The sequence below is a fragment of the Taudactylus pleione genome, unplaced genomic scaffold (genome assembly GCF_031769625.1).
Source record: "Taudactylus pleione unplaced genomic scaffold, aTauple2 ptg000184l, whole genome shotgun sequence".
Taxonomy (NCBI): Eukaryota; Metazoa; Chordata; class Amphibia; order Anura; family Myobatrachidae; genus Taudactylus; species Taudactylus pleione.
In genome coordinates, this window is record NW_028284586.1 from 8,052,039 (window position 1) to 8,071,992 (window position 19,954).

A 19,954-nucleotide genomic window follows, 5' to 3' on the forward strand; every position below is an offset into this window, starting at 1 on the left:
TGTCACCCAGTGCTGTCACCCTCTCCCTGTTACCAACTGCTGTCGCTCTCACCCTCTCCCTGTCACCCTCTCCCTGTTACCGACTGCTGTCACTCTCAGCCTGCTCTCACCCTCTCCCTGTCACCAATTGCTGTCAACCTCTACCTTTCATCAATCATTGCTGTCACCCTCACCCACTGCTGTCACCCTCTCCCTGTCACCCAGTGCTATCACCCTTTTCATGTCACTCAGTGCTATCACCCTCTCCCTGTCATCACCTCTTTCCCCGAGACCCTCTCCCTGTCGTCACCCTCTCCGTCATCACCCTCTCCCTGTCACCCACTGATGTCACCCACTCCCTGTCACCCACTGATGTCACTCTCTCCCCGCTGTCACCCTCTCCCTGTCACCTATTGCTGTCACCCTTTCCCTGTCGTAACCCTCTCCCTGTCATCACCCAGTGCTGTTACCCTCTCCCAGTCACCCAGTGCTGTCACCCTCTCCCTGTCACCTATTGCTGTCACCCTTTCCCTGTCGTAACCCTCTCCCTGTCATCACCCAGTGCTGTTACCCTCTCCCCGTCACCCAGTGCTGTCACCCTCTCCCTGAATTTGTATCCTTGGGTATAATTGTATCTCAGCACCCAGGGTGGTCCGGCTGTATAAGGACTTCATACATATTCATGTGGGGGCCTATGGGCCTGATTCAGACCCGCTCTTGAGTGCACAGTGCTCGCAAGCGGGTCGATGGCCCCCGACTGCGCATGCGCCGCCTCCGGCGTGTGCATGCATGAGACCCGTACTGCGACGATTGACAGCTCACCCCATTTTGTAGGCGGGGATGGGGGGTGGCTGAACAAATGCAGGCATTCTCTTAGGAACGCCTGGCGTTTGTGGGCAGCCCTACTGACATCACTCTTGATGTCAGTAGTGGACTTCCTACTCTATTAGATCAGGACATCCACTCGGGCTTGCGAGAGCTGAGATCCTACCACATGGTCTCCTCGCAAGCCCGATGGTCGCGATAAGACCATCGCCAGGCCGATGCCACCCACATTGCTACCATCGCCACCCACAGCTTAGCGAGCGGCTTGGAGACCGAATTAAAAAAAAATAAATCCCCGCACTGATTTAGAGCTAGTGCTTGCAAACAGCGAGCGGCTCTGAATCAGGGCCCTATGTGTGTGTTTAATTATTTTCATGTGGGGCCTGTTTTTATTTTTTGCGAGCATAAAAGCATAATTATTTTCACGCCGGGGCTAATGTGTTTTTTTTTTTTTTTTTACTTTTTCAATTAGCCGCAAGGTTTCCCCCATGACTAATTACCGTTAAAAATCCCTGCTGTGCGGTGAAAGGCTGTACAATTAAATAGCCTTTTTCTCACGCCGGAAAATTGGGATTATTTCAACAGGGGGCGCCAAAATCTATATATGCTTACCAAAAAAATTAGGCTTGGGCCGGCCCTGGAAATACGGCCCATTTATCTCCATATTAAAGATTTGCCACTGTCTGCCTTGGTATTGCCTGTGGGTGTTATATTAGACATTGCACCTAGATTACTGTGGTGCCTAGCTAGCCTATCCCTCTTGTAGACATGCTGCAGCTCAGTTATTACAAGTAATGCATTATTTCTGGATGAAGTATCTCCATCAGCATGTCACATTGTTATTATAGTGAGCGTGAGTCACGGGGCAAAGGCTGTTTGCATAAATCATCATCCCTCATATTCCTTGCAGAAAATTGATTTTTTTTTTTGGCTTGGTGCTTTCTGTTTAGATAAATATATTTTGAGCGTAGAGATTGTGTGTTTAATTTATTTTACACTCACTTAGTCACATTCTCAGCATGTTTCGGTGATTGGAATATTCTGTAGCAATTGCTGTCAAACTACATGTGTAATTGGTCAGTATATCCTATGTGTACAGATATTTTATATAAACTGTATAAAGTAGAAAAGAGCATCATTAGGAAGATGTATACATAAATACCAGTGTTCTGTTCATTAATACTTAATTATCACTAGTGATAATTATGTTTAAACTCGCTGCAAGTTTAAACAAGCTTTCGGAGGCATTCTTCATGCCTCACTGCCTAAAGTATTACTTACGGAAAAGCTGTTCTTTTTGAGGAGTCAGCTTCTCGGAATTGTGATACTTTTCCCCTGCAGCTGAGGTGTCCATAAGGACTTCCTCAAACTGAGCATGTGTCATCGTCACCTTCGCCTGTGAAGATTATCGGAGGCTGTATGCCATCTCAGAATTGCGTACAGTAACACCACCAATTTCCAAAGAAAAATACTTTTTTGTAACTTGATGAATGGCCCTGTCACTTTAATTTATACAAAAGTATGTGAAAGTATTAACTTTCACCTGCTTTTGTATAAATTAAGTAATGATGAATAGAACCCTCAGGGTCTAATTCCATACTCTATACAGTATGTCCTTCCAAAGGTACATAAAAATGAGAAAAGACCACCTGGAAGACCAATAGTGTCTGGTATGGGAAGTCTCACAGAGAGAGCGAGTATCTATGTATCTATGTAGACACACATCTATGGAAATTCGTAACAGAACTACCATCATACACAAGGGACACCATGGACATCTTAAATAAATTACAAAATCTTCATATTACAGAAAACTATATGATATGTACCTGTGACATAGAGTCTTTGTACACCAGTATCAATCATGATATAAGGATACGAGCCACTGAATACTTCCTAAGAATGGAAAAGGAAAATGATCACAATTATTTCATATGCAAAATACTGGAGTTCATCCTAACCAAAAATGATTTAGTCTTTAACAAGAAATTCTACCTACAAACCCGAGGTACAGCTATGTGAACTATGTGTGTGCCCACGTACGCGAATCTGTACCTCGGGTGGTGGGAGAAGGAACACGTGTTAAATGAACAATTGGAAAAATTCACAAAACATATCAATGCTTGGCATTGCTATATTGATTGCCTCCTAATAATCTGGGAGGGACCACAACATTTGTTTAAAGAATTTATAGAAGAACTAAATAACAACCCTTTAACCTTAAACTTACTATGGAGATGAGTCAAAAACAAATTACATTCTTGGATCTCACAATAAAAATTACAGAGCTAGGAAACATTGAAACAGATGTCTTTCGAAATTCAACTGCCACCAACAACATATTACATTTTGAGAGCTCCCATCACTTAGCAACCAGGAACGGCATCCCCAAAGGAGAGATGATAAGAACACGGAGGAATTGCTCGGCTATGGAAATCTTTGAAATTAGAGCAAAGGAACTTGAAAAACGCCTATTGAATAGGGGATATACCAGAAGAAACATCAAAGAGCACATAAAGAAGAGAAGCAAAAAGACAGAAGTGATCTATTAGTGCCAAGAATAAAAAGTAGGGAACCCGCAAATGAAAAAACAAGGTTCATTGGTACATACTGTAATCAATGGAGAGATATCCAAAACACACTTCAAAAACACTAATTGATGAAGAACTGGCCAAAGAAATAGGAAACATAGTGAACATAAGTTGGAGGAAACCACAAAATATTGGTGACAGACTAGTACACAGACATCACTCCAATTTTAAGAAACATGAGAAACTTGAAGGAAGTTATTTATGTGGTCACTGCAAAGCTTGCAGCTACATGAAAAAAAAAAACTAAAAACTATACAGACAGGTATGGATACACCAACACAATAAAGGGATATATCAACTGTAATACCCAAGGTGTAATATACTGTTCGGAATGTGAATGCCAAAAAAGATACATAGGGATGACCAGTAGGAAATTAAAGCAAAGAATTTTAGAACATGTGGGAAGTATCAGGAACACTGATAAGGATAGAGCTAAAATGAAACAGCTTGCCAGCGTGGCTTGACACTTTTTGATGGAACATGGAGGCAATTCAAAATATCTCAAAGCTTTCGGAATGGAAAGGGTCCAATTGGAGATCAGAGGAGGAGGCAATTCAAAATATCTCAAAGCTTTCGGAATGGAAAGGGTCCAATTGGAGATCAGAGGAGGAAATTTGAAGAAAGAGCTAGCACGAAGAGAAACAAAGATGATTTACATGATGAACACAATCATCCCTAAAGGACTGAAGGAAAACAACAATTACACAGTCTTTTTAGCTTAATTACAATATATATATACCCCACTTCCAAGTGGGGATGAGTGTTCCATTTGTACTATCCTTTTATACTTGAGAATTTAATTACTTAAAAACAAAAATCACAATATTCAGATATATTTGCACTTATACTTTGTTAGAATTATTTGCTATATCTATCCAAAGGGATTATTACATATATTAATATCCCTCCTACATCACAAGCACTATATCATCACTCAATTATATGGTGTAAATTATGGTATTATATTATTAATATATTATTATGGGGATATTTTTTACAGTTACAAGAATCTATCACATCCTCTTAGATATGGCTTTTTTTATTGACTTTATTCCATTATTCTAACACTGAATATGTGCATAGGTTTAAGATCCTATGCTCCTAAAATACCCTAATTTATAGTCTCATATTTTAATTTTCACTGTAATTTATTATATTATTAAAAATCTTTTTTAATTTTTTTTATTTATATCACATATTTCACATACAAAATAATTATATACTTTCCCAAATATTTTTTTTCACTGTTACACTTAAATAATTAATTATAATAAGTGAATATAACACTAATCAAACTCTAATTATAATAGTAAGATCACTAGAAATTGTACAGTTCAAACACAACCACTAATTTCTATATTAAATATATTATAACCAATTTCCTTTTATTTTTCCCTTTTTCATGTCATATTAATATTATATATAACTTACATTTTTAACCTATTCGTTAATAATTTTAGGGAACAGTTACAATGTAAGAATCCATTATCTCAATAACATCATAATCCTCTAGGTAACTAATAGCACTAGATCTAGATGCAAAATCCTTGACACACCCCCTAGCAACGGTTGCCATTTTAAGGTATTTAACCACTGTCCGGGCGAAATACGTATCGGCTCACCACTGAGCCACAGTATTGAAGGTCCACTAGTGCGGTGAACCTGACTCAAAGGGGTAAATTTACTAATATGGGAGTTCTATTTAAGAAGTGATGTTGCCCATATTTAATACCTTTTATTTCTGTCACATTATTATCAACCATTCATTTACCCTTCCTTTCTAATTAACATCTCTTTAAAAACTAACCTACAAAGGGAATAGTAACACCACTATTACATGTGGCCCTCAGCAACATTGAAACAATATTTAGTTGACAGTGTTGCAATTGCTGTGTTACGGTATCAACAAATAAAGTAACTTGTCTAGAGGAGACAGCACTACATGACCATACTAATAAATTGCAATCATTTACTGACAATTTGAGATTAATATCTGAGTACTTAATATTAGATGAAACAGTACTATGTGACTATACTGATGAATTGCAATAATACACTGACAATTTGAGATGAATAGCTTAGTATTTTATATCGGATGGCTCTGTAGATTGCCTGAACCTAGTGACGTACAGAAACATTAAATAATAGAGTAATTATTATCAATAAAACTGTGTCTCAGCGGTAAGGATTTTTTAATCCTAATATTAACACACACTTTCTATTCTTTCAGCACTTTCTTTATTATCTATATTTTAATAATTGTAGGTTATATTTTAAAATACTCAATCCAAGGATAACTATTTCCCTATAGACCCCGGAGTGCACCTTTGTAGTCTCACACTATTTTTCTCTTTCTTTCTGAGTTTGTCAATAAACAGTTAGTAAGGTACCACCATTCCCGTCATATTGGTCTTAAATAAATCACAAAATGTATATCAAGGTTTGAATACAACATAATGCAAAATATTACGGCAAAGGGGGACAATCACAAATTCCAAAATCTAAGGAAATCTGTGCGGGACTCCCACAAATCTTACAAATACTAATTCCATACTTGCCTACTTTTTTTTCTTCTCCCGGGAGAAGAAGCAGGTGGGTTGCGATGGGGGCAGGGCCTGATGGCTCATGTCATTAAGCGCCGCCCCTTACACGGGAACCCACGATCACCGCAAAATTTTTCCCCATTCTGCCCACTTCACTAGGAACCATCCCTTAGGGGTGCCTAACCCTAACCTCCCCCCTAGTGCCTAACCCTAACCTCCCTCCTAAGTGCCTAAACCTAACCCCCCCCATCCCCACAGCCTAAACCTAACTCTACTGGGGGGTGCCTAACCCTAACCTCCCCCCGGTGGTGCCTAACCCTAACCCTCCCTTCCCCTAGCTTAACCCTCCAAGGGGGTGCCTAACCCTAAGTCCCCCTGGGAGCCCCAAAACTAACCCTCCTTTAGGGGTGCCTAACCTTAATCTCCCCCCTAGTGCCTAACCCTAACCCCCCTAAGTGCCTAAACCTAACATCCCCGCAGCCTAAACCTAAGTCTCCTGGGGGGGGGTGCCTAACCCTAACCTCCCCCCTGTGGTGCCTAACCTAACCCCCACTTCCCCTAACCTAACCCTAAGTCCATCCCGGGAGCCCCTAACCTAACCCTCCCCCTCCGCACGGCTGTCCGCGCCTGCCGTCTGGCTTACCTTCGTTCGGTATCCCGGGCGTCGGGCTCCCGGTGTAGGTATAATGACAGGCGTTGGGATCTCGACAGTCGGGAAGCTGGCGGTTGGCATTTCGACCATCGGCTTTCTCACTGCATCCCCTCTGTGGTTGTGGCTCTGCATTTGAAAACACAGCCACGTCTACTGACATGCTTGTGACGCTCCTATAACACGCCTATGAGACGGCCCTTATTTGCGTTCACTTCAGGCCACCTTCCTTACACTGCCCAGGACCACCCATGGCTTTTCTGCCGTCATCCGAAATGGGAGCGATTCCATACGCAACAGTTGTCTCTGCATACACTAAATTATAACTTGCCTCCAGGCGTCTGGGATGAACATACACCACTGTGAAGCACTAGTAATTTGTACAAATGAATCAATGATATACATGTTTCTACAGTTTGTCATGGTCATTTAAAATAGGTGTCGGTGACCCCTGTGCACCACCGGAGCTCCATCGGTTTAGAGCCCTGGGGGAGTTTATATATATATATCTTTTAGATATTCCATATTGTATGAGTTGTCTGTTTATAGCTAGGATTTATTAGTTTATTGAAAAGTATTTGCATAAGTTATTCAGTACATAGAACATTACCTACCATGAGTTTATATGAATTTATATTGTAGAGAGCTGCCCAAGGCTTTTTCTACTGAATTCATATACTGTAAATTATAACCAATAAATATTAAAACAGTGCTAACGAGGCCAAAGTATCATGAAGAATGCTGGAATACTTAACAGTATTGCCAAGCAATACAATTACTCTGCCAGGCATGGAAATAGCAAACACAATGAGCCTTGCATATTGTATATATAGTAATTTAGCAAATGTCCATATCATATTTGATACATACAAATGATTGTCTATGTCACCCTTAACTGTGTCCAATCGTAAATAGTGGCAGGAGTACCACAGCTCATAAGCAACCAGAATCATGTCCAACACGTATATACCTATGCAGGAACGTAGAGAGCCGGCTCGGGCCCAAGGAAAGGGGTGTGTGGCCTAATCATGGGAGGCGTGGCCATGCCTTTTGCAGCTCCGCGAAGAAGCATTGCCCATAAAGTTATCCCGGAAACATAACTGTTAAATACTGGAAGCCCGGCAACCATTCGATGCCGGGTTTCCGACATCCATTCCTAACCCAGTGTGCCTGTCAGGACCCGGACTATCAGATGCTGCGACTGAGTCCCGGGGCGTCTGTGCCTCACATGCCCAGATTTAAATGCCGACTCTGGCGTTACTAAGTTCTGTCTGAGTTACTAAGCTCTGTCTGAGTGATGTCCGCCTCTCTTTGTCTTCTGTTTGCTGGCATGTCCTGTGGTTTCAGCCAATATCCTCCAGTGTATGGGCGTAGTCATATTGTTTCAGTCAGGTGGTGTATAGATGTAATGTACCTACATACAGCATAGGGCCTGATTGAGATGTGGACACAGTGTTGATATTTATGCAGATCAAATATTGCGCATTCGTGTAAGATGCACTGATCAGCGATTGAATTGAAATTACGCTCACACAGCAGATTCACTAGCAAGTGAGTGACAGGTAGTCAGGTTTCAATTTGTAGTAGATAATAACAGTCCTCCAGTCTCTATAGGCAGAACGGTGAGGCCCAATTGTGCCTAGGAGCAGCAATCATTTTAAGTGAATCTCTGCAGTGATGACAAAACAACTCTTTGTTCAGATATGAAATATACGTTCAGCTCCACTCAGCTCATGCAATAATCGTGCATAAAAGTTGGTTAACAGACTTCTGTTTGTTGTGTTGTTATTCATGTGATTGTAGAGCCTTGAGGGTAAATTTACAAAAGCTTCTAAAAAGATTCTAAAAATGAAAAATGGAGGGGTTGCCTATAGAAACCAACTAGATACTATCATTTTCTAAGATGCAACAGAGAAAATCTAGCTAGAATTTGGCTGGTTGCTATGGGCAACACCACCAATTTTCATGTTTAGAATCTTTAGTAAATCTACCCCTTGTTCTGTAAATGCTCATCCAGCACATATACCCGGGGTGGGCAAAATACGGCCCACCAGGCCACTGTGTCCATCTTGTCTCTTATCCCTCAACAACCTGTAATGCCGCATACATACTAGACGATAAGTTGGACGATATGAATGATATCGTTATCGTTCATCACATTCAATATCATCCAGTCTGTATGCAAGACATTGTTAATGATGCGCGCTCTCGCGGATCGTTAAAGATGTCTTTCATCGCCCGTACTTGCAGGGCAACCTGACGATATCCTCAGGTTCTGCAAGTTCGGGGATGAGGGAGAGTGCCATCACTGAACAATATCATTAATGATATCGTTCAGTGTGTGTGCTCAATGTCGTTAATGACATTGAGCCCGGAAGTGCAGTGGAAACACAATGATATCGCTCATGGAGCATATCATTAAGTGTGCATGTGGCTTAGGTGCCTCACCGAGTAAATACAAAGTGTCTCTTATTCCTCCACAACCTGCAAGTGCCAGAGAGTAAATACAAAATACTTTTTGCGCAGCCCTCAACAGTTCACTAAACCTTAAATGCCCCTCCAGCAGAAATAATAGCCCACCGTCTTCTAGATGTATGCAATTAATTTACAACTTTTACAATACAGAAACAAAAAAGTCATAACATTTATTTACACATAAACAAATTTATGTTTAAACCGTCTTTATTCTGTATTTTCAAATCAAATGAGCAAACAAACAAAATAAACCCACACATACATAATACATTCATAACAGGACGGTATGTTTTACGGGCTTCCAATAGGTCACCGTGATCAGGAAAAACTCAGTTAGTGCAAAGCCCTGGGGACCAACTGACCCCGATAGACTGCTGAGAGTTCATACAACCTAACAAAAGTGCATACCACAGGAAAGAAGAGTTTAACTAGTTACTAGCCTGTTATGCCACAGAAGGTTTCAATTAGTCCACTATATAGTTCCGTACACAACTACTAAGAGAATATAGAGAGTATATATAGTATTGTAAAACAATATATTTTGTGACCAAAAAATGTAATATTTAGTCTAAGTAATATTATAAAAGGCATATGTGTGTGATGCATAGCATGGCACACAGGTACAGCACAAAAGAAAATATTTCATCGTTACCATTATTTTGTGACGATATTTAGCCCATCAAGTGTGTGTAGCACAGTGTTTGTTGATGACAATTGCATCATCAAGCTCCTGCCCACATTGGGGGAGATTTAGAGGTGGATGCAGAGAAGCCATTGTACAATGGTCTCCATCTGCGCATTGGTCTGGATCGCACTGCACATGTGTTGCGATAGTTACCACAGAGAGATGCATTCTGGGTAGTAAATGTGGGGCATGCCTACCCTCCCGATTTGGCCCGGGAGCCTCCCGAATATTGGGTGCCACTCCCGGCCCCCTGGAAAGGCGGGCAAGCCTTCCAGCATCCACCAACACTCCCGACCTCCCCCCAGAATAACCTAGAAATCCCGGCAGCGCGGGGGGGGGGGTGACGCTGAATCGCATCATCGTGGCCCCTCCCCTGCGTCACAATGCCGAAAATAACAGCATTGTAGAGAGGGGGCGGGGACATGATGACACGATCAGGTGGCCCCACCCCCAGCTCCACCCCCAATATGTCATAACTGTCCAGACATGCCCCCTGCTGTTAGCCGACAATCAGCTCCCTCCCGGATGGAGGGAGCTAATTGCGGCAAGTATGATGTGGGGATGTCCTACCAGTCATAGGATGCCCGTTGGACATATCTACTGCAACTGCGTCCACCTTTGAATCCCCCCCCCCCCCACAGTGTTCACTGAAATTGGTTTATTTTTTATGGGGTGATTTATGTTGTCACAGTATATCCCCACTCATTTGTTGGAGAACATCCTGCTCATGGGAGTCGGGGAAATCTTCCCCAATTTTGTGGGTCTCCTGGGAATTCCAGAAGATAGTCAACTATGAACTATGGTTTAGCCTAGAGGTTCACAAACTGGGTGCCATGGCACCCTGGGGTGCCTCTGAGCTCTTGCAGGGGTGTCAAAGGTTGGTGATCCAGGACCAAATCAAATTATTTATGGTCATTGTGATAAGCAAAACCAGTGCTGGTGCCTGCCAATCATAACATACAGTATGTGGGCAAACAGAAGCGCAACCCTGTCCACCACTACATAACCAAACCTGAGGGTGATATGTTGCTGAAATTCTCAATAACAAACTTTTGACCTAGGGGTGGCGTGATGAAAAATGCTGATACTCTAGGGCAGTGGTTCCTAGACTGTGAGCCGTGGCACCCTGGGGTGCCTCAGGACACTTGCAGGGTACCTCATTTTGGTGGTCCAGCACCAAATCAAATTCTTTATGGTCAATGTAATGTAAATATGTGGACAAACAGAAGCACAAACCTGTCCACCACCACATAACTGAACCTAAGGATGACGGGTAGCACAATTTACTACTTTACTACATTTTTTTCTGAATTTCTCAATAACAAATTGTGGCTTAGGGGTGCCTTGAAAACAATGCTGATACTCAAGGACGCCATATTTCAAAAAAGTTTGGGAACCACTGCTCTAGGGTACTATGATTCAATAAAGTTTGGGAGCCACTGGTTTAGTCTAATAATAGTGCTTATAGTGCTACTAGTTAGATACATTTTTAACCACACTGCACACAATTGAATGACTCTGCATGTGGCTTGCTAACCAAGATATGTCTGAGTTTATATGATTTTAGACTATATTATTTTTTTTATCTACCTTGGTGTGATTTTATATCAGTTTATGCAATAAAATAGGTATTGAATAAAATTGTTGTAAAGAAGACATCTATAGATGAATTGTGATAAATTCTGCATAAAATCTATAATATAGGGGACTTTTTGCTGTTTGCAAAGTGCCACACATAAATAATATGCATTTTTTTTCATCCAAATCACAGGATTTATTAGCCTGCACTTTGAAACCACATTCAGACCACATTTTGCAGTATGTAGACCTATAACCACATGTGTTTAAGACAAAACCACACAGTAATTGGATGGGAAACATCCATTGTCTAAAAGCCAGGACTCATAATCATCAGACCCAGTTATCCGGGTGGGGGTGTCAAACAAAATTAAAATATTATCTGGCTTCTGTATCTAAAGAGTGGAAAGCATGAGGTTGCTATAATAGCTGCATTGTATTATGCACTTATTTATCTGTCTCAATCATAATATGTACACTTATACCCTGTCCTGATCTATCTGCCTCTTTCTACATCGGTTCACTCATCCACAGATGAGACAGCCCCATTCACTACATAGTCTCTGGCAATCCAAACTTCTGCAGTGGCACACCAAACATGCCCATTACTTACACTAGGGCACCTGCAATGCTGTGCGCCCATGGAGGAAATCTTGCTCCAACTCATCTGTCATCTTACAACACTGCTGTTTCGCTTGCTAAGCAAACTTGCTTCACAGGCTCATCATCAACAGGCTGACAGAACCTTCCCCACCCACTGTGTTCTCCAATCCCAACCCTTCCTAAATATATCCTGCCTTCTAAGCAAGGATGACGTTTCCACACTCATGTCATCCTCTTTTCTCACAATCAGCCCTCTCAAACCTGTTCTCTATCTGCCATTGCAGCTCCTCCTCTAGAGGTCTCTCTACACGGGAGGCAATCGGGAAGCCGACTGCCTAATAACGGCAGCCGGCTTCCCGACTGCCATTTCCCGGCAAGGGTGAAATGCCGGGCGTCTACATGTAGACGCCCGCATTTCCCCGACGCCGGGAGACCGGCGCCCGGCATCCCGATCGTAGGGAGGGTTAGGTTTAGGGCTCCCGGGGGGGGACTTAGGGTTAGGCACCCCCCCGGGAGGGTTAGGGTTAGGCTAGGGGGAGGGAGGGTTAGGCACCCTCGGGGGGGACTTAGGGTTAGGCACCCCCCCGGGGGACTTAGGTTTAGGTAGCGGGGAAGGGGGTGGTTAGGGTTAGGCACTTTGAGGGGGGATTAGGGTTAGGCACTTGGGGGGGAGGTTAGGGTTAGGCACCCCTAAGGAGGGTTAGGGGGGTTAGGTTAGGTTAGTAAATACTTACCTATCCACGATCGGAATGTTCAGCGCTGTCGGGCTTCCGCTGCGTCGCACTCTGCTCCTGTCGGGCTGCCGCTGACGGGAATCGAACCCGCGGCCGGCGGTATTTCATACCAATTCCCTCTACACTGACACACTCCCATCCTTCTGTAAGCAATTTCTCATCTCACCAATCCCAAACAATTATCTCTCCTCCCATTTGCCTCCATTTGTGTTCCTCTCACTCCCTTATTTATGAGCTAATAACAGTCATCTATATAGGACCTACATATACATTTGCAAAGAATGTTTTTTTTCAAATCATTCACATCAGTCCTATCCCCTGTGGAGCTTACAATCAATATTTCCTACCATATGGACACAAGTTCAATTTTTGAGAAGTCAAGTAACCTGACTTTGGTGTGTACCGTAACCACCCCCAAACGGTACTTCCTGTCAATCACTCTGCGATGGGTCTGTGTAATCACTGCGATCACAGTCCTGATTGCAGTGGAGTGTTCACGCACGCGCACTGTGATTCATATGCATGCGCAGAACGCAACCATCGACCAATTGTGTGCATAATCACCATAGCGATCCTTGCTGAATCAGACCCTGTGTGAGGAAACTGGATCACCTGGAGAAAACCCATGCAAACACTGTGAGAACATACAAACTCTGCACATATCAGGCCCCAATGCTGTGATGTATAAATGTTAACCACTGTGCTGTCCTACCTTGCTTTCCCTTTTTACTTTCTGCAATTATACTTCTGTCCCCAACATTTCACTGAGACTGCACTCACAAAAGTCACCAGTGATCTGAGGGCCTAATTCAGACCCGCTCGCGAGCGCTGAGCGCTCGCAAGCAGGTCGATGTTGGCCAAGGCCAACTGCTATGGGTCTCGCACCAAAGGGGGTGTGCTGTCGATGGTGAGTGACAGCACGCCCCCTTTGGTGGGTGTGCCGGGGGTGTGGCTGCCCAGATGGAGGCGTTCCCATGGGAAGGCCTACCGTCTGGGGCCGGCCCCACTGACATCACAAGTGACGTCAGTGGGAGTGCTTTTGGCTCTGATAGAGCCAAAAGCACTCCAGGGCTTGCGACAACAAGACCCTACCGCAAGGGTCTCGTCGCAAACCCGATGGTCGCGATGGTCTTGACCATCACGACCATCATTTTGGCCGCTCGCTATACTTGTGGGTGGTCACCCACAGCTATGCGAGCGGCCAGGAGGCCGCTCTTAAATTCAGAGGGACAGCCCTGATTCAGAGCGAGCGCTCTGTCAGAGCGTCCGGCTCTGAATCAGGGCCTGATTTCATTAAGGTCTACTTGTCACTATTGGATATACATCCTCCTGGATCTCTGTGCATGCTCAACACTATCAACATTTGTCCTCCAGAAACACTTCTATGCTGAATGAAGTCTGCCTCTCCTCCCCTGACCTCCTCCCTTCTCTACTAATCAGTGACTAACTCTCTGTCTGCTCGTTACACATAGAGTTCCCATTGCTATCTATTTATAAGTTCAACATGTCCAAAACACACTGTATACTTTCATTATGCTCATTTCTTAATGAAAGGCATCTACAGATGTGTCCACATACTGTATACATATACTAGAATTGGACTATTTGGCGCTCCATGAAAAATACGACTAAGCTGCATCATGTGTCCCTTTACTGATTTTGCATTTTTTTTCGCATTGCAAGTACACAGGCTTGCCTACCCTCCCGATTTGGCAGGGAGCCTCCCGATTTTCAGGTGCCGCTCCCGGAAAGGCAGGCAAACCTCCTGACATTCCCCAACCCTCCCAACCTCCCCCCAGAATACACTGGAAATTCCCACAGCGGGGGGGTCGGTGACGCGATTCGCGCTGAATCGTGTCATCGTGTCCCTGCCCCCTGCTTCACAGTGCCGAAAACAACGGCATTGTGAAGAGGGGGTGGGGCCACGATGACGTGATCATGCGGCCCCGCCCCTGACTCCACCCCCAATGTGTCACAGATATTCGGGCACGCCCCCCACTGTTAGCCGACAATCAGCTCCCTCGCGGAAGGATGGAGCTGATTGTCGGCAAGCATGCTAATACGGTAATAGCACAAAGTATGGGTACCCTGTACACCACTAGTGGATTTGCTTGCTATAATAATGTGAAAAGGACGCTAATCTGAGAAAAAAGCAAGAGACCGGGGACCGAAATGACTGAGACCGAGTACAAATTCTAAGCTCTCAGTAAACTACAATCCTGCTTGTGTCAGACTGCGTTCCGTAAAAGACGCTAAAGTGCAAATTTCCAGAACTATCAGCGGCGCTCAAGTGTTTTGCGCCATATGGTGTATAAATGCTATGCGAATAAGGACTCATCCGTAGATGGTATATAACATGTCCCATTGAAAGTCAAGGCTTGGTTTCCCATCTATGAGGACATGTGAAAGTCCTTTGGCAGATAAGACACTATTCTGTGTTTCCCATAGACAGCCTACTAAATGCACCGTCTCCATTCTTGAAATCTCAATTAAATAATGCTGTCCAACAATTATTTACAGGTTGCCACATAGTAAGGCACATTTATATTGGGTTGCCTGATCTACACGGCTCTGCAAATGCCGTTTACCCTTGCAGAACCTCTGCACATTTTGTACAAAAATGGGCAGTAATGGCATTTGGAATGCGGCAGGTGCATGTTATACGATTTCAAAATTGCCCCTTGTTGTGTTTCATATGTATGTTGAGTGGCGTCCCTCCCCACGATGACACCCGGTGTGGTGGCGTGGCCTCGCAAAAATGGGGTGTGGCCTCATGGAAGGGGTGTGGCCTCGCGGCCCGAACCTCGTCATCATTGGGGTAGTGGGGGGTGCTGTAGGTACGGAGTGCCGGCTCCCTCGCTGTGACAGGAGCCGAGTGCTGCACTTAATGCTAAAGTGCAGCACCTGGCTCCTGTCACTAAGGGGGAGCCTGCCACTTGGTGTCACCAATCGGTGTGTGACACCTGGGTGTGGCCCGCACCCCCCCTTGTGACGCCACTGTGTATGTTTATGATAATGTATCTAGCAATGTAAATGATAGGATACTAGGGGGTATATTTGCTAAAGTGCAGGTTTTTAGAAGAGGAAATCAGATTATACTTAACAGCACCTTATAGAAGATAATAGCTAGAATCTGGTTGGTTGCTATGGGCAACATTTCCACTTCTAAAAACTCTCACTATTTTTACTGTGCATACTTCTGTTATGGAGAAATGTATTGAAATATGTATTGGATGTTCCTGGGCAGTGACTGGGTGGTGACAGGGAGGTGGCTATTCAGATGCACAGAGATGGTCCGTCTTACAGAAATGTTGCAGCGTGTCACTGAAGTGGTTGCGATGGAGCGACCAATGGTGGTGTCTCTAAAGATGCACCAAACCCTATTGCAGCATCTGCGGATGCTTGTGCAGTCCTTGCGCAATCGTAGGCATTGATGTACACAAGGGAAGAGCTTGTAGCGGTTTGAGCAGAAAGTCGTAGATGTGTGACCAGCAATAGACACAGAATCCGCTGTGTCCGTCTCAGAATGAGGCCCTGTGTGTGAAGGGACTTGTCCAAACACACAGCTTCAGGTTACTTCAACTCGTACTGTGCTTAGTGTCTTGCTGGCATTGAGAAGCAGGGGGCAGGGCTACGATGACGTGATTAAGTCCGAATCGCGTCATTCCCCCCCACTTCCCCGGACTGCCCACTTTCGCTGGCTAAGTGGGCGCGGGGTTGAGGGGGGGTTGAGGGAGGCTCCCGGCCGTCCTGGAAGAGTAGGCACGTATGCTTCATCTATAACTATAATGTACTGCAGTTTGGTGATACTTCTGTGCTATAAAGTATATAAATAGATATAGCTAGCATATAAAATAAATTGTACAGCTACATCACAAAGCCACAGTATGTGTCTCTAGCAAACGGACCTGAGAAATCTATGCACACAAGATGTTTTGCTCATGTATCGTCTTGTTTTAGAATGAAGTTGAGCTGGGAGAGCTGCTTCTGTCTCTTAATTACCTGCCAAGTGCTGGGAGATTGAATGTGGATATTATCAGAGCAAAGCAGCTTCTTCAGACTGATATGAGCCAAGGATCTGGTAAGTCTTGTGTTTCCTGATTTGTTATGTCAAAAGCATTTCTTTTACAAGAAGATGAACTGGCATAAAAAAGAGTGCAAAGAGCACATCTATAAGGCAGTACTGTACAGGAACCGCCTATGAAGCTGATGATATTATTAGAACCAGTAGGGCAGAAGGTATAATACAAAGCACTGCTTATTACATCACAGACGATATGGTGAGATTAGCATAATGTTGTTTTTTTTTTGTACTACTGAACATGCATTCTGGCACAAAGTAAGTACTTTCTACCATGAGACGAGATGAAGTATTGACCTCACCTTGGGCATCATCCTGTAGAGGCAATCTATTTGTATTTATTAAAAACTTAAGTAAAAGTTAATAGCTTGGCTGGATCATTCTCCTGCTCACTCTGCCCACTACCTGTTACATAGGGGAGCTCAGCGAGATTACGGGTGCACAGAGCAACATCAATAAATTACTATGTCATCATTGCACCACTTGTAGCCTCCTGCATCGATGATGATCAGCTCATTGAGGGTCTAAGTAGCAGTACAGGGTAAGCTGTCCGGGTTTTAGTCAGGATATTTTGAAATCCCAACGCCTATCATTAGCCCCACGACGAAATCCCGACATACCGAACGAAGGTAAACCTAGCCGCGAGGGGAAGGGTTAGATTTAGGAACCCCCAGGGGGGCTTAGGGTTAGGCACTTCCCCTGGGAGGGTTAGTGTTAGGCTAGGGGAAGGGGGGGTTAGGGTTAGGCACCGCCGGGGGGAGGTTAGGGTTAGGCATCCCCCCGGGAGGGTTAGGCTTATGGTAGGGAAGGGGTGGTTAGGTTTTTTATGCACCAACAGGGGGGGTTTAGGGTTAGGCACTAAGGGGGGAGGTTAAGGTTAGGCACCACTAAGGGAGGGTTCGGGTAGGAGAGCGGAGGGTTAAGGTACTTACCATCCCCCGTCGGGATTTCGAACCATCGGTCTTCTGCTGTCTGTATATGATCCGGCGGCATTACATACCCATTCCAGCTGTACAGAGGAAGGTTTCCCTTTCCAGTATTTTAATTTCCGCCTTAGCCGATTTGTCCATAATACACAGATGCAAGAGAAGTGCATCCCACACTGCAGAATGGATGCACACAGCTGGGCCAAGATATATTTATTTTTTAATGTGATTGAAGTTATTATTATTATTACCAGTTATTTATATAGCACACATATTCCATAGTGCTTTACAAAGGAAACCAACACAATCACATGGAGAATATACAAAGTCCACACAGTTAGGGCCGTGGAGGGAATTGAACCCAATAACTCAATTCTAAGAGACAGTAATTACACAATCTATGTCATTAATTATGCAGGGCAGGCTGAAAGGGATGCAAAGGAATGTTCCCTCAGATGGCAGACATCTGCCTTGGTCACCAGGAGGATACTTATGTGTCAAAAACATGACACCCATGTGAGCTTGTTGAACATCTCGTTACAAAACTCTGGGCATTAATATGCAGTTGGTCCCCCCTTTGTTACTTTTCAACACTTTTTAACTGCTACTTTATAACATGGCTGTGGGGATTCTCATCTATTCATCCACAAGAGGATTTTGTGAGGTTGAGTGATAAGGTCCGGCTTGTATATGCCAGAAGGCGAAGCACAGCCATAACCGGGCTTTTCTGCATCCTGTTCCGGTCATGCCCCCTGAGTGCATGATGTCATGATGTCATGCGGAGGGGGTGGGCCAGCAGCATCGGGAATTACAGCACAGCCGGGGAGCTGTAAGAGCTGCACTGTGCACTTCCGGAGTGTCCAGAGGATGCTATGTGCAGCACTGCAGCAGCGATTCTGGTTAAGGATACTATTACAGGCCCCTGCTAGCCAGATGCAGGGTCCAGATGCTCTGAGCTCTTGCGGCAGCACCGCTTGCACACCCCTAGTTATTGCCCTGGGGCTAAGGTACACGGCTTTGTGGTGGCCACTTACAGTAAGTCCAAATTGGCTAATCATTTTCTGATGGACTTTTCTCTGCGCATGGAGGCATTGTCATTCTGAAACGGGAAAGGGCAGTTTGAAACTCAGCTGTAATTGTTGCAGACAAAGACAGTTGATTATTACATTCCTCAGCACTCAGTGGTCCTGTTCTGTGATCTTGCGTGTCCTATTGCTTTCCAGGTAAGCTATTGTTGCTCCTAGACAATACCACATCAGAATAACAGCACTTACAGTTGACCAAGCAGTTCTAGCATGTCTCAAATTTGGTGATTTGATTTGTCGCTATGGGGACTTTCTATGACAGAGAGTACTTGAAAGTCACTGAAGTCTTCAGTACGACAAATATAACCACTTGAGTTCTAAGGACGAGTCTGACCTACAGTAGAGATATGGGAGTAACTTTATGTTAAAGAGAGGTGTTCCCTCTTTCAAACAATATTTCTCTTTGTAAGATATTGTTTGGTGATTAGTGTGATCAACAAATGATAACCTTCTACACTACATAAGGCAGAAGATCTTCTCCATCCTGGTTTCAGTTAACTTAGGGGCACTCTTTTGAAAGAGGTTAGTCCCTTTTAATAGCTATTGTCCAGAGATGGGGGATCTAATGCCCTGATCTCATACAGGGGTGTGGGTGGGGGGTGGGGGGGATTTATCAAACCTTGGAGAGAGATAAAGTGGAGAGAGATAAAGTACCAACCAATCAGCTTTTAACTGTCATTTTACAGGTTGTGTTTGAAAAATGATAGAAGCTGATTTGTTGGTATTTTATCTCTCTCCACTTTATCTCTCTCCAAGGTTTGATAAATCTCCCCCTGGGTCAAATGAAAACAGGTGTCATCTTAGTTAATGTGGTATGTTGTCTAATTTTCCAAATGTTATGTCTTGTTGAGCTACCTTATTAATCTTACACATAGAGGGCCTTTTTCAGAGTCGAGACTTTTTACTGTCTCTATTTGCGATTTTGTAAAATGTGCATGTGAGTCTTTTCACAGCCTGCAACTAGGGGGCTGGGGCTGGAATGGGCATGTAATTGTGGGAAGTGGGCATGAATGTGACTACAGTGGTCATGCAGTCGCAATGAAAGTACAGTAAGGGCATTTTCTGGGCGTGTAGTCTCAAGTTAAGACAAACATGGCTGCCATAAACCTCTGCTAACCCTATTGTAAGTGTAAAGTTGAGACTAATGACTGCGGAGCTGCTAATAATGACTGCATTTGATTGGTCGCAAATGTGAATAAC

General features: G+C 44.0%; 1 protein-coding gene across 3 annotated transcripts in view; it reads left to right on the top strand.

The window, feature by feature from the left end:
- The window catches only part of SYT17 (synaptotagmin 17), a 133,785-nt gene that overhangs the window by 73,959 nt on the left and 39,872 nt on the right, over positions 1 to 19,954 (top strand). For all 3 annotated transcript variants that reach the window (XM_088476223.1, XM_088476225.1, XM_088476224.1), the window contains exon 6: positions 16,623 to 16,743. In XM_088476223.1, the coding sequence (XP_088332349.1) occupies positions 16,623 to 16,743 (121 nt within the window). The remainder of the gene's footprint in view (positions 1 to 16,622; positions 16,744 to 19,954) is intronic.